The following is a 15,806-nucleotide window of genomic DNA, read 5'->3' on the forward strand; positions in this document are numbered from 1 at the left end:
GCTGCCTGCAGCCGGACGATGGCGTTTGAGTCCAGGTACTCTACGCCCCACTTCTTCCCTGCAGCAGTTGGCTATACTGTCATACATCTCTGCCCATGATCCTCTACTGCACTGGATGTGCAGAGGGGGGACAGGCGTATAACGTTCGTCGCGCTCCCGTTCCGCATTCCTGGTGGGTTGCGGTGTCGAAGGCTTCATCTCTTTGTCTACTTTCTTCTTCTGCCAATTTCCGCCCATTCTGTGACGCGAGGACACGACAATTTTGCCGTGTCGTAATAACGACGCACGACAATTTGCTTAGCGTCACGCCACAGTCCAAGCACGGAAGTGTGTAGGGGAGTTTGTAGCCTTTCGCCTTTTACTCCAAGTGTTTACTTGTATGTGAGGTTATTTCTGTGACTTTCGGGTGTCTGCGTAACGTGATGAATGTTCTGTGTGTGTCTGGTACTTGCCTGAGGCTGGCGAGATGATTGGCATTATGAGGCAGGGAGGAGGATTAGGGATTGGATATAGGGATTTCCTCTTCGACTTAGTCGTCGAAGATCGTCATTGGGCGTTCGTACTTGTCGCGGGACATGTCATACCGACCTGTGGAGTGGATGAGGACGTTTCGTGATCTGGAAGAACTTTCATAGAAGGCCCTTGCCAGATCTTGGAAACGCTCTTTTAGGACTCGGATTTCAGTTGCGGCGTGCAGATCGTCGGTGGGGAATCCCAGGGGTAGACGCAGTGCTCTCCTGAGGATGCGGTTCTGCAGCCTCTGGAGCTTGTTCAAATGGTTCAAATGGCTCTGAGCACTATGGGACTCAACTGCTGTGGTCATCAGTCCCCTAGAGCTTAGAACTACTTAAATCTAACTAACCTAAGGACATCACACACATCCATGCCCGAAACAGGATTCGAACCTGCAACCGTAGCAGCAGCGCGGCTCCGGACTGGAGCGCCTAGAACCGCACGACCACCGCGGCCGGCGATGCTTCTTCCTACCGAATCAGTGCAATGCTTTCGCATAGAATTGGTGCACAAGACAGACCCATTGCTTTTGCCTCAAAGTTGTTAGCCCAGACAGGGCATGCATACTCCATTTCTGGCTGTCTAAGGGCCTGATAAACATTCACTCCTACACAGTAGGGAAGATAGCTGGTTGTGTTGAGGACTGGGTGTAGGATGGATATTCTGGCACAGACCTTCTTGTGGACCTCGTCCATGTGGGATTTCCACTTAAGATGAGAGTCCAAGGTTACGCCAAGATACGTGGCAGTTCTGCCTAAGGGGAGTTGGGTTCCGTTTAGGTGAAAGTGGAGGGGTGGTGGGCATTGAGGAGGTCCATGCCTGCCAAGCCTCTGGGTGATTAGCATAGCCTGCGTCTTTTCAAAGTTGATGATGATTTGCCAGTGATGGGCCCAAGTTTGTGCATCATCTAAAACCCCTTGTAGCTTACGAATGACCAGGTCCTTGTTCGCATTACGTGTGTAGTAGGCAGTGTCATCTGCATACTATGCGGTGTGCACCAGGGGGCCGTTGGTGTGTCTGCAGTGTATAGACTGTACAAAACGGGCCGCAGGACCAATCACTGTGGCACCCCAGTACGAATACGCCTTTTGGCAGAGGTGGGGGTTTCTGATTTAACAGAGAAAGTTCTATCCGTGAGATAGCTTTTAATCTGCTTAACTATGCTCCTGGGGAACCCTTGTGTGTACAACTTGTGGAGTAGCCCTCTATGCCGTACTGAGTCGAAGGCTTTGTCTATGTCTAGTAGCACTATCCCGCAGTAGCCTCTGTGGTTGAATCCCTCTGGCTGCTTCAACCACTGTCATGATCTGTTGTGGGGCAGAATGGTTCTGCCGGAATCCGAATTGGAAATCCAGCATAACTTGCTCTCTGATAATATGTTCCTCTATGCGTATTAGCAGGAGGTGCTCATAGATCTTGCTGAGAATTGGCAAGAGGCTAATTGGCCTGTAGTGCTGCTGGAATAGAGGGTCTTTCCCTGGTTTGTGTATCGCGGCCACTTCTCCGTGTTTCCAGCAAGCTGGGAACTCGTGAGAGCGAGTAATCTCGTTGAAGACGTTCGCGAGGTGTGTGATCGACGAGGGTGGGAGGCTTTTAGCTAACTGATTGGTGACACTGTTGCGTCCTGGAACCCTTTTATGGGGAGGGACCTAATTACTTTTGCCATGTCTTAGGGGGCGAAAAGTGGGGGTTCGTCCTCTGGGTCCTCCTCAGCATTGAGGAAGACAGGACTACCTCTTCATGTTCTTCACCCTGGGGTTCTGCCGCTTGAAACTGCTTCTCAGAGCAGTCGGCGAGGGCGTTGACCTTTTCAGCATGGCTGTAGGCCAGACCCTGCTCGCCGTGCAGTGGCAGGATTCTAGCATTCTTTTCTGTGAATTGCTTGGTTGCTTGCCATAGAGTGTGATCGTCTACTTTGAGACCTGTGAAGTGGTTTTGCCATTGCTGGTTTCTGTGCTCATTGAGCGCTACCTTCAGCTCTCTCTGTAGACGATTGAGCAACCTCCTGGTGGCCTGATTTCTGGTGATCTTCCACTCTTTTGTCACTTTGTTCTTGCGTCGAAAGTCCAAGTACAGCTTAACAGCTCTTCTTCTGGCCAAGCACAGGTAGCGCGCTTCACCAGTGATGCGTGCACCTCCGCTGCTCAAGTGCAACTCCTCGGTCTGCTGAGTACACAAGCACGATGGAAGTAAAAGAACTTCATTTTTTTCCTTTATTGTAATGTCATTCCCCTGACCGTGTGGGGCAGGGGAATGAAATTACAATAAAGAAAAAAAATGAAGTCCATCACTCTTCAGCCAAGTGACTTTATAAAATACAGAAAGGGGGATTCTGACATAAAAAGGGGAATAAAAAAGGAGGACATAAAAATTACTGGAAATGGAGATGATGGAAGTTAAATTACACACTAATATGGGGACATGCGCTGGGGGACAGTTAAAAGTCGACATAAAGTTAAGAGAACACAGCTGGCAATTTTGATGTGCGCATAAAAAACACTCAAGGTAAAAACAACATAAAAGGCGGCCACAGTGTAAAAGCACATGAACAATCATGGACTACATACAAGTCGATCACACAATTGAAACCACATCATTAGTTGACACCGTATAACGGCACTGAACACAACACGAACGCAGCACACTTGATAATGAATAAAAACCAGGGAGGATTTGATGGGGGGGGGGGGGGGGGGGGAGGTGGACAGGGGAGAAGAGGAAAGGAGGCGAGAAGGGGCAGAGAGAAAGGGGGATGAAGTGGGGGGCGCGCCAAAGGAGGGCTGGGGAGGGAAGGGACAGGAGACGAAAGCAGCTGAGGAGAGGATGCAGGGACTCAGGGAGGGCACGAGGAAAACCCACTCTGGGAGAAGGAGGGGAGAGGGGAGATGATAAAGGGGGCCCTGGGAAGGGGTGGGGTACAAGACAAGGTTACAGTTGGAAGGAAGGGTAGATGTCACAGCAAAGTTCAACATCCGGAAGAGAAAGGTGCTGGAAATTGTCCTGATGAAGGCAATGGATGGTGTGGAGGTGGAGAGAGGGAGAGATACAGTGATAGAGACGCAGCAATGGGCGGGGGGTGGAGAGGAACGAGGAAACTAAGGGGTGGGGGGATCAAGCCTGCAGATGGTGTAAAGGATGCGGAGATGTTGGAGGAAAAGGATGAGGTGGGGGAAGGAGATGAGGTCATACAGGAGTCGTTTGGGGGAAGGAAGGCAGATACAGAAGGCAAGGCAGAGCGCATGGCGTTCGAGGAGTTGGAGGGCCTTGTGAAACCGGGGGGGGGGGGGGGGGGCGGAGATCCAGGTAACGCTGGAATAACAGAGGATAGGATGGATAAGGGATTTGCAGGTGTGGAGGATGGTAGAAGGATCCCCATGCCCGGCCAGACAGGAGTTTCAGGGGGTGGAGGTGGGAACGGGCTTTCTGCTGGATGGTCAAGAGATGAGGGGTCCAGGTGAGGTGACGAACGAGTGTGAGGCCAAGGTATCTCAGGGTGGGGGTGAGCTGGATGAGACAACCGTAAATGGTGAGGTAGAAATCGTGGAGACGGAAGTAGCGGGTGTTGCAGCCTATGATGATTGCCTGGGTTTAGGAGAGGTTGATACGAAGGAACCACTGGTTACACCAAGTGGTGAACTGGTCAAGGTAGGTTTGGAGGATGCCTTGGGACCGTGGAAGGGTAAGATAGACAGCCACGAAGATGGTGTCATCAGCATATTGGAGAAGGTGGACAGGTGGGGGTGGCTTGGGCATATCAGCGATGTACAGGAGATAGAGGAGAGGGGAGAGGACAGAGCCCTGGGGGACGCCAGCAGTGGGATAAAAGATACGGGAGTTGGCGTTGTGGAGAGTGACATAGGAAGGACGGCGTGAGAGGAAGGAAGCAACCAGATGGACAAAACTGATAGGCAGGGCGTAGGTTTGGAGTTTAAAGAGATGCCATACACGGTCATAGGCATTTTGGAGGTAGAGGGAAACAAAAATGGCGGAGCAACAGGAGTTAAGCTGGAGAGAGAGAAGGTGGACGAGGTTAAGGAGTTGGTCTTCAGCGGAGAAGGAAGGTTGGAAGCCACACTGGTTAATACCCGTAAATACAAAGTGTTCGGCACAATTAACGTTGCTGCTCAGATTGATTTGGCGAATAAAACGTGAATTCAGAAACATAATGAATTAGTTACGTTGGCCGTTGTGGCGTTGTGGTTGTAGGCGCTTCAGTCCGGAACCGCGCTGCTGCTACGGTCGCAGATTCGAATCCTGCCTCGGCCATGGATGTGTGTGATGTCCTTAGGTTAATTAGGTTTAAGTAGTTCTAAGTCTAGGGGACTGATGACCTCAGATGTTAAGTCCCATGGTGCTTAGAGCCATTTGAATAATTTTGAATTAGTTACGAAGAATAAACACATATTAAACAGAGTAGCAGAGTGCTTAATGTTTTGTGGAACTCATAGATAGCACTAAGAGCTCACAATGAGAAACGGGAGTCAGCAAACTGTGGCAACGTCGTAGATTTGTTATCTCTTCTAGAAAGGCTTCGCAGCACCGTTAGATGATCACTTGAGTAGTTCTAGTACTTCCATGTGTGAATATAGGTCAGACACGATACAAAATGAAGTTTTAGACTGTATGTATCAAGTTTATATTGAAGAACTGCTTTAGGACATCAATGCTGTCACTTTTATTTCTCTGGAGGCAGATGATACAATATATATTAAGCGCAGAAGTCAGTTTGTTATTATACTGCCGTATATTAAGGGGAAGACAACTGTTGAAAGAGTCCTTTCCTTTGAAAATGTTAGTGACAGGAAAACATGTGTGAGATCCTAAAAAGAAGTCTGGCACCTTTCAATATTCGAGAAAATCACATTGCTCAGGCATACGACGGCACCGCAGTAATGATCGGCGGTATTGGTAGTGTACAGACTCTGATACAGAGTACTTTTGCATACGCCAAGTATCACTGTTACGCACACCAAATGAATTTCGTTATTCAGAATGTTTGTTCTTCGCAAATAGGTGAAACTTACACGCTCATGTAGTAACTACTGTTCAAAAAACCAAATTACACCTATTGGAATGTTTTGATAAGATTGAGGAAGAAAATTCTCGGGATGATATTACAATAAGAGAAGCGTTTGCTTTAGGAAATTTATTTCACGATACAGATTTTTTTTTTGCTTCCAAACTTTTTCTACGAGATTATGAAAGATGTTGAATTGTTGTATAACAAAGTTCAGATGAGGAGTACAAATGCCATTACTATATCCAATGCATTATGTCATTTTTGAGTCAGCTGTTTCTGAAATAAGAGAGAACATTGAAAGGTTTCCAGTTTATGGAGATGAAAGTTTTCCTTCTACAAGAAAACATTCCAAATAAAGCACTGAACCTAATCTAACAGCCGATGCCGAAGTACTGTGTGACTTTGTGACCAATCAACTGAAAGGAAAACTACAAAACTCTGACGTAGTCAGGCTTGGAAATTATTGATTCAAAGAAGTTTGCTTCTTTCAGAAAACATTTTCCAGCCGTTGTAGTCAGTACATATTCATAAAGTTACAGTCTCATTATTTGCAACGATAAAATGAAAAGTGAAGTGTCAGTGATTTATCGCAATCATATGACTACAGCCATTACATCAGTTCGTGAGCTGTTCATCTGTCTCGTGGAACATTTCTTTAAAGGATCGTTTAGTGAAGTGCTCAAGACACTACAGATCGCGCTAACTACACGTATTACAACAGCAGAAGCAGAGTGCAGTTTCAGCACTTTGAAAAGAATTAAAATGTTCCTCAGGAACAATATGGGTTAGGAAAGGGTGAACTCACTGGCTGTTTGTTCCATTCATAATGAGGAAATGAGTGAAATTCAAAACTTCAGCAACAGCATAACTGATATGTTCGCCCGTCAGTAGAATAGGTGTTTATAACCACGGTATAAGTAATATGCCAGGGTACAGACCTCATTAGTTAACATGCTACTTTGGTAAAATACGCGTGAAACCACCCCCAGCCAAGAGTTTTCCCGGAGAACTTGCCCTCGGCCGTAAAGTAAAAGCTAGGAGGGTCCACATATTTGCTGTCTGGAGCATTCCCAATGGGGAAGAAATTACATGTTTCCTGCCACAGTTACACCATTTTTCTTTTTATCCCACATTCAGACTAAAGAAACACAACTAGAATAGGTGTGAACATCAGCAGAAGGAGAGCTGGCGACACACACACACACACACACACACACACACACACACAGAGAGAGAGGGAGAGAGAGAGAGAGAGAGTGAGAGAGATAGACACACACACGCACACACACACACACACACACACACACACACACACAGAGAGAGAGAGAGAGAGAGAGAGAGAGAGAGAGTGAGAGAGTGAGAGAGTGAGAGAGATAGACACACACACACACACACACACACACACACACACACACACACACACCAAAAAAAGATAAAAAATGGTGAAGTGACATCTGTATATATTTTATTATTAGCTACAGTATATCGTGGATTATATTTACACTACTGGCCATTAAAATTGCTACACCACGAAGATGACGTGCTACAAACTCGAAATTTAACCGACAGGAAGAAGATGCTGTGATATGCAAATGATTAGCTTTTCTCGGGGACACCTACAACGTACGGACATGAGGAAAGTTTCCAACCGATTTATCATACACAAACAGCAGTTGACCGGCGTTGCCTGGTGAAACGTTGTTGTGATGCCTCGTGTAAGGAGGAGAAATGCGTACCATCACGTTTCCGACTTTGATAAAGGTCGGATTGTAGCCTGTCGCGATTGCGGTTTATCGTATCGCGACATTGCTGCTCGCGTTGGTCGAGATCAAATGACTGTTAGCAAAATATGGAATCGGTGGGTTCTGGAGGGTAATACGGAACGCCGTGCTGGATCCCAACGGCCTCGTATCACTAGCAGTCGAGATGACAGGCATCTTATCCGCATGGCTTTAACGAATCGTGCAGCCACGTCTCGATCCCTGAGTCAACAGATGGGGACGTTTCCAAGACGAAAACCATCTGCACGGACAGTTCGACGACGTTTGCAGCAGCATGGACTATCAGCTCGGAGACCATGGCTGCGGTTACCCTTCACGCTGCATCACAGACAGGAGCGCCTGCAATGTTGTACTCAAAGACGAACCTGAGTGCACGAATGGCAAAACGAGATTTTTGGTTGCATCCGTGTTTGGCGACATCGCGATGACCGCACATTGGAAGCGTGTATTCGTCATCGCCATATTGGCGCATCACCCGGCTTGATGGTATGGGGTGCCATTGGTTACACGCCTCGGTCACCTCTTATTCGCACTGACGGCACTTTGAACAGTGGACGTTGCATTTCAGATGTGTTACGACCCGTGGCTCTACCCTTCATTCGATCCCTGCGAAACCCTCCATTTCAGCAGGATAATGCACGACCGCATGTAGCACCGCCTTAGACCACACGGCTAATCCCGCGCGGCATCAAGAGTAGTGACTGGCGTATTGTGACGAGCCAGTTGCTCGGCCACCATTCACCAGACGTACCTGTACACGCCATCCAAGCCCTGTTTGACTCAATGCCCAGGCGTATCAAGGCTGTTATTACGGCCAGAGGTGGTTGTTCTGGGCCGGCCGGAGTGGCCGAGCGGTTAACGGCGCTACAGTCTGGAACCGCACGACCGCTACGGTCGCAGGTTCGAATCCTGCCTCGGGCATGGATGTGTGTGATGTCCTTCGGTTAGTTAGGTTTAAGTAGTTCTTAGCTCTAGGGGTCTCATGACCACAGCAGTTGAGTCCCATAGTGCTCAGAGCCATTTGAACCATTTTTTTGTGGTTGTTCTGGGTACTGATTTCTCAGGATCTATGCACCCAAACTGCGTGAAAATGTAATCACATGTCAGTTCTAGTATAATATAACTGTCCAATGAATACCCGTTTATCAACTGCATTTCTTCTTGGTGTAGCAATTTTAATGGCCAATAGTGTATAACTGCATATTTACGATATTTACTGTCTTTAGAATATTGTTCAAATGGTTCAAATGGCTCTGAGCACTATGGGACTTAACTGCGGAGGTCATCAGTCCCCTAGAACTTCGGACTACTTAAACCTATCATCCCATGTAGGCTTTCACGGCCGGCGTCTTCATCAGTAAACACTTCCGGGCTAAGTTGCCGTGGTCGATCTGTAGAACTTCTTCTCCCTGACTTTTCGTTCTCAAATACGGACAACGTCGTCGACTCACCTCGGAAGATGTTCTCCGTAGTTGAGAACGAAACGTCAGGGAGAAGAAGTTCTACAGATCGACCACGGCAACTTAGCTCGGAAGTGTTTACTGATGGATACTTAAACCTAACTAACCTAAGGACATCACACACATCCATGCCCGAGGCAGGATTGGAACCTCCGACCGTAGCGGCCGCGCGGTTCTAGACTGCAGCGCCTAGAACCGATCGGCCACTTGGGCCAGCTTTAGAATATGTTTCAGCAGTATGACACAAATAAAAGTTATATAATGAACACTTCAGAACAATTCCGTCATAAAGTCTGATAACTTTTTACCTGGGCCCCACCAACGAAAGTGAGCACCAGCCAGCACTGACTGATGACAGCTAAAGGTCGCATTGCTCGTACTGAGAACTTCTGTGGCGTAACATACCGTCTGTCAAAGACGTTGTTTGAAAAATATGCAGTGCACAGATATGAAAATAAAAATATAGAGTTCGCATCACGTTCATCGAATACCAAAAATAAGCTACATGGTTCGTCCACGTCGAGACTTGGAAGATGTTTCTTCTGCTTTCCCTGTACACAGAACAAATCGTCGATGACACATAACATTTCGGCTACCTAATATCGGCGTGTGGGCGTCGGGCCTGAGTGCAGGTGAGCGTGGAGGAGGGCAGCGCGGCGGTGCGGGGCCGCTTGCGGCTGGCGGCGGCGGCGCCGGAGGACGCGGGCGTCTACGAGTGCGTGGCCAGCTCCGCCGGCGGCGTCGCGCGACACGCCGCGCCGCTGCACGTTCGGGGCCCGCCGCGCGTGCGGCCCATGGCCAACCGGCGCGTCGTCGCCCGCACCGACGCCGCCTTCCACTGCCGCGTCACCGGCTACCCCGTCAGCGAGGTCCGCTGGCAGAAGGCAGGTCAGCTTACGACCACTCACACTTCTACACTCACTATTTCGGGTACTTAGTCCGACGGCCGACGACTGTTCGATTGATAACGTAAAGTCTGTAATGGGATTGTCGATACTTACTGACCGGTGACATGTCTGCGAACGAGACTTCGATCGCTGTGTAAAGTAAGTTGCATCGAATTCCCCGTCCACGTATAGAGATGTAAAATATTATTTTTTTTTTTTTTTTGTATTTCATCGGTGGCCTCATTCTCTTCTGTGGGATCCGCTGCTGGTCTCTGATGAAAAGAAATACCAGCTGAGTCAAAAAGGACCTTGCAACTTTGGAATAATATAGAAATTCATTGAGATATTGTATTGTATTGTATGTTAACCGGGGACCTAGAAACGACGGAGAGGCTTCGTCCCCGCCGCAGCCGCAGTGGTCCACAGCCCCTCGACGCCTACCGCAGTTCACTTCACCCCTCCGCCGTCCCACACCGACCCTAGGGTTATTGTGCGGTTCGGCCACCGGTGGACCCCCCAGGGAACGTCTCACACCAGAGGAGTGTAACCCCTATGTTTGCGTGGTAGAGTAATGGTGGTGTACGCGTACGTGGAGAACTTGTTTGCGCAGCAATCGCCGACATAGTGTAACTGAGGCGGATTAAGAGGAACCAACCCACATTCGCCGAGCCAGATGGAAAACCGCCTAAAAACCATCCACAGACTGGCCTGTTCACCGGACCTCGACACAAATCCGCCGGGCGGATTCGTGCCGGGGACCAGGCGCTCCTTCCCGCCCGGAAAGCCGTGCGTTAGACTGCACGGCCAACCGGGTGGGCTCATTGAGATAACTTACAAAGCAGTAAAGAAAACGAAAGAAAAATTTGTAGTAGGAATTAAAATCCATGGAGAAGAAATAAAAATTTTCAGGTTTGCCGATGGCATTGTAATTCTGTCAGACTTGGAACAGATCTGAACGGCATTGATCGTGTCTTCAAAGGAGGACATAAAATGAACATCAACAAAAGCAAAACGAAGATAATGAAATGCGATCTAATTAAATTAGGTGATGCTGAGGGAATTAGATTAGGAAATGAGACTATTAAAGTAGTAGACGAGGTTTGCTATTTAGGAAGCAAAATAACAGATGATGGTCGAAGTAGAGAGGATATAAAATATAGACTGGCGATATCATGAAAAGCGTTTCAGAAGGAGAGAAATTTATTAACGTCGAGTATAGGTTTAGGTGTGCCCGCCCAGTCGGCCGCGTGCTCTAACGCACGGCTTTCCGGGCGGGAAGGAGCGCCTGGTCCCCGGCACGAATCCGCCCGGTGGATTTGTGTCGAGGTCCGGTGAACCGGCCAGTCTGTGGATGGTTTTTAGGCGGTTTTCCATCTGCCTCGGCGAATGCCGGCTGGTTCCCCTTATTCCGCCTCAGTTACACTATGTCGGCGATTGCTGTGCAAACAAATTCTCCACGTACGCGTACACCACCATTACTCTACCACGCAAACATTGGGGTTACACTCGTCTGGTGCGAGACGTTCCCTGGGGGGTCCACCGGGGGCCGAACCGCACAATAACCTTGTGTTCGGTGTGGGGCGGTGGAGGGGTGAAGTGGACTGCAGTAGTCGTCGTGGGGTTGTGGACCACTGCGGCTGCGGCGGGGACGGAGCCTATCCGCCGTTTCTAGGTCCCCAGTTAACATACAATACAATACAATAGGTTTAAGTGTCAGGAAGTCTTTTCTAAAAGTATTTGTATGGAGTGTAGCCATGTATGGATGTGAAACATGGACGATAAATAGTTTAGACAAGAAGAGATGGTTCAAATGGCTCTGCGCACTATGGGACTTAACAGCTATGGCCATCAGTCCCCTGGAACTTAGAACTACTTAAACCTAACTAACCTAAAGACGTCACACACATCCATGCCCGAGGCAGGATTCGAACCTGCGACCGTAGCAGTCGCGCGGCTCCGGACTGCGCGCCTAGAACCGCGAGACCACCGCGGCCGGCAGACAAGAAGAGAATAGAAGCTTTCGAAATGTGGTGCTACAGAAGATTGTTGAAAATTAGATGGGTAGATCACGTAACTAATGAGGAAGTACTGAACAGAACTGCGAAGAAAAGGAATTTGTGGCACAACTTGACTAGAAGAAGGGATCGGTTGGTAGGACATATTCTGAGGCTTCACGGGATCGCCGAGATAGCATTGGAGGGCCGCATGGAGAGTTAAAATCCTAGAGGGAGGCCAAGAGATGAATACGCTAAGCAGATTCAGAAGGATGTAGGGTGCAGTAGTTACTTGGAGATGAAGAAGCTTGCACGGGATAGGGTAGCATGTAGAGCTGCATCAAACCAGTCTCTGGACTGAAGACCACAACAACAACCACCCATTCCGCCACCAGATGGGTCAGCTTAGTTGTACAGTTCAAATGGTTACTTTCACTGGAGCAGATCGTGCTCGTTGTGTGTTTTGGTTTCTTGAAACGAACTTTGCAATAACTGTTCGACGTAAATTTCGCACCGAGTAAGGGAAAGAACCTCTAAGCGGGCCTACAATTTACACTTGGCACAACAACTTTTTTTGAGACGGGTTGTTCACTGCGACGTGATAAATCAGCAGGTCATCCGCGTGTTGATGGCCACCTCTCTCCCCAGACATGACACAACTAATTTCTTTCTCTGGGGTTCCATTAAAGACCATGTGTATGTTCCTCTGCCACCAAACACTTTAGTCGACATGGAAAGTCGAATCTAAGCTGCTGCTGCATAAGTTATGCCCGATTTGCTGCACCGAGTGTGGGAAGATATGGATTAGCGGTAGTATGTTTGCTGCGTCACATGCAGTACTCACATTGAACTAAAATGATACTTGACACATTTATGTGAAACTTGAGGTTGTTTCGTACAAAATGACACGTCTACCGATTCTGAATGTTATTTCAATGAATTTCTAAATCATTCCAAAGTTATAAAGTCCTTTTTGACTCACCCTACATTATCTGGTGACAGTATTGTGTTACTGAGGTAGCTTCCAATGATTATTCGATGAAATAGAGTTTCTGAAGATTTAATCAACTATATTCACTAACATTTTCAAATACTGACTGACTATCAAAAAGTTCCTTCGGCATTCAGAAGTATTACCGAAACACATTAGCTATATTTACAATAGCTTTTCCACCATGACAGTCCATTTCACATGACATTCCCGCCAAGATTGTGCTCTACGAATGCTAACACTCATCTCACGAGACTTTCTACAAACTTTACGATATCTTAAAGTCACAAGCAATATCGACAATAGATGTGGCAAGAGCCATACTCATTTTCGTTTGGTTAGCTGTTTTGTAACATAACATTCAGTATGCCGTTTTAAGGCAATGGCGCATTGTTAATGTGCCACCAACACTTCCCCTTTATCATTAAATGTAACGCGTCAACGATATAAGCCTTCAAGATACGCTATGACAGCCGATACATTTGACAATGACTAATACCTAACGTATGACTGTCTTAGTATACAGAATTCAAGGATGTAGGTTCGATACTTAATATTTATTCATCTTAGCGTTCTTAACACATCTGAGACTCTCTTATGAAGATAATACAGGTATGTTCTGCAATATTAGACGTTATTCAACATTCCCGTGTGATTAGAGATCGAAGGAAGAAATGCATACTTGGCTGTTTATTTCCGAAGGCTATTTCCGAGTATGTGGTTAGGTAGCAATCTAAGAAGACAGCTTTAATTCCTGCGAGTGGAACTAGAATAAATGATTATTAGAAAAATGCAACAGAACAGCTTCGTGTGATAATTAATGTTTATGAACGACAGACTACTTCATCATTTATCGCCATTTTGAAATACGTATAGAATGATGCGACGTCCATATTACCTCGTTAGTGAACTGTTTTGTAACTGTCAATGTTTTGATTAGATTGTAAATGACGTAAATACAGGATGGGTGAGAAGTCGCGCCCTAATTTTAAATGTCCATAACTTTTCTATTATTGAATATTTGCACATGGAACAAGTTTTAGTCGGTTCTCAGGGCCGTGAGAATATGTGTACTACACTACAATTTCACATATGCTCATGTGTTGTTCACCAAATGATGTAAACGTATAGGAATGTCATCAGTTGGTTTCTGCAGGAAAGTCACAGGTATATTTGCGAAGACAACTGTGATCCTGTACAACCCGTCCAGAGTACGTGGGTTTGTTTGGTACACGTCTTCTTTGGCCCAACCCCACCAGAAGAATTCGCAAGGGGTGAGATAGGGACTCTCAGAGGCCATTCATGGGGTCTTCGCAGTCCCAACCAATGTCCTTGAAAATGTTCGTCTAGCCAGCCACGAACAACGCAGCCAAGCAGATGTCGTGCTCTGTCTTACTGAAAAAGAATATCCACATCATTGTCCCACTGTGCTATCAGGGGCCAGAAATATTTATTCAGCATATGGAAACACTGCTAGCTGTTCACGATGTCTCGCAGTATGAATGGACCAGTGAGATAATCCGCGGTCATATTGCACCAGAATGTTAATTTTGGTCAACTTTGTTATTTTTTTCAGATGACATTCCTGGATTTGTTTCTGCCAAATAATGGCAGTTGTGTCGACTGACGACTCTCCCAATGTGAAACACAGCTTCACCTCTTCAGATAATGTTCTTGAGCAAATCCAGCCAATCATTACGTCGTGGCAGCATAATTTCCCCATATTCCATCCACCTGTCACAATTCTCCAACGATAACACCTGAATAAAATGGGGTTTCCAGATCAGGTCCTTCTTTAACAGAACACACACCGTGTGCCTGTCGTTTCCACTCTAACGAGCTGCCTAGTGCAGGCAGGACGTGCTTTTCCAGGACTGCACGTGAAGACGTTCCTCACTACAGCTACACTATGTGATCAAAAGTATCCGCATACCCCCAAAAACATACGTTTCTCATATTAGGTGCATTGTGCTGCCACCTTCTGCCAGTTACTCCATATCAGCGACCTCAGTAGTCAGACATCGTGAGAGAGCAGAATAGAGCGCTCCGCGGAACTCACGGACTTTGAACGTGGTCAGGTGCTCGGGTGTCACTTGTGTGATATGTCTGTATACGAGATTTCCACACACTTAAACATGCCTAGGTCCACTGTTTCCGGTGTGATGGTGAAATAGGAACCTAAAGGTGCAAGCTTGCTACTCTCTTTTAGAATCTGGACTTTAATAAAAATGGCAAGGTACTGTTAATCAGAACACAGGGAGAAGTTGTGATCTAAATGACAATAGATTTATTCATCCTTAACATCACAAGACAACAAAAATAACTAAAGAAACGTCACATAAACATTTTTTATTTGACAATTGCTTTCACAAACATGGGGTTTATGTTGGACAAAGTGATCAGCTGGGGATCGACACACGACACTAAACAGAACACTAATTGCTTTACCTGACTTCATACATGTGAACCCGGGTTATGGCACAAGAACTACACCACCATCAAGTAGCCGCGCAGGATTAGCCGAGCGGTCTTAGGCACTGCAGTCATGGACAGTGAGGCTGGTCCCGGCGGAGGTTCGAGTCCTCTCTCGGGCATGGGTGTGTGTGTTTGTCCTTAAGATAATTTAAGTAGTGTGTAAGCTTAGGGACTGATGACCTTAGCAGTTAAGTCCCATAAGATTTCACACATATTTTTGAGCCATCAATTATCTGTACTCTACTACTCCAAAAATAGAAAAAAATATCGTTCGAAAGAACAGGGTGCTGAGAAACATAAATTGGAGCCCTACGCCGTAGCAGTATATACTTTACCCTCCTGCTGGTCAGGGCGGCACATCATAATGCGTTTGGTGACCAAAGTCATGGACGGCTGCAGTCTGTTATTAATGGCATGTGCCCGAAAAATGCAAGTGCGCGGTTTCGCTTTCGGTTAATTCGGAATACAGGTACTTCCCTATGAGCCTCTGACGCCCTGGTGGATTCCAATGAACAGGTGGACCCATTTGCTGGTCTGCCAAACTAATCTGACTCCGTGCCATGACTATGCGTGACGGAATATGTTAAATGGTTAGACGGCCGACTCAAGACAAATAAGTACACCCACACATCACTTGTGTACGTGATGCTAAAAGCAATACCTCTGACGGTTCAGAAGGTGACTG

General features: G+C 47.0%; 1 protein-coding gene across 1 annotated transcript in view; it reads left to right on the forward strand.

Annotated features, from left to right (window-relative positions):
• The first annotated feature begins 9,543 nt into the window (after positions 1-9,543).
• The window catches only part of LOC124554688 (Down syndrome cell adhesion molecule-like protein Dscam2), a 49,564-nt gene continuing 43,301 nt past the window's right edge, over positions 9,544-15,806 (forward strand). The window contains exon 1 of the mRNA XM_047128315.1: positions 9,544-9,662. Coding sequence (XP_046984271.1) covers positions 9,569-9,662 — 94 coding nt within the window. The 5' untranslated portion in view covers positions 9,544-9,568. The remainder of the gene's footprint in view (positions 9,663-15,806) is intronic.

Source organism: Schistocerca americana, chromosome X (genome assembly GCF_021461395.2).
Source record: "Schistocerca americana isolate TAMUIC-IGC-003095 chromosome X, iqSchAmer2.1, whole genome shotgun sequence".
NCBI lineage: Eukaryota > Metazoa > Arthropoda > Insecta > Orthoptera > Acrididae > Schistocerca > Schistocerca americana.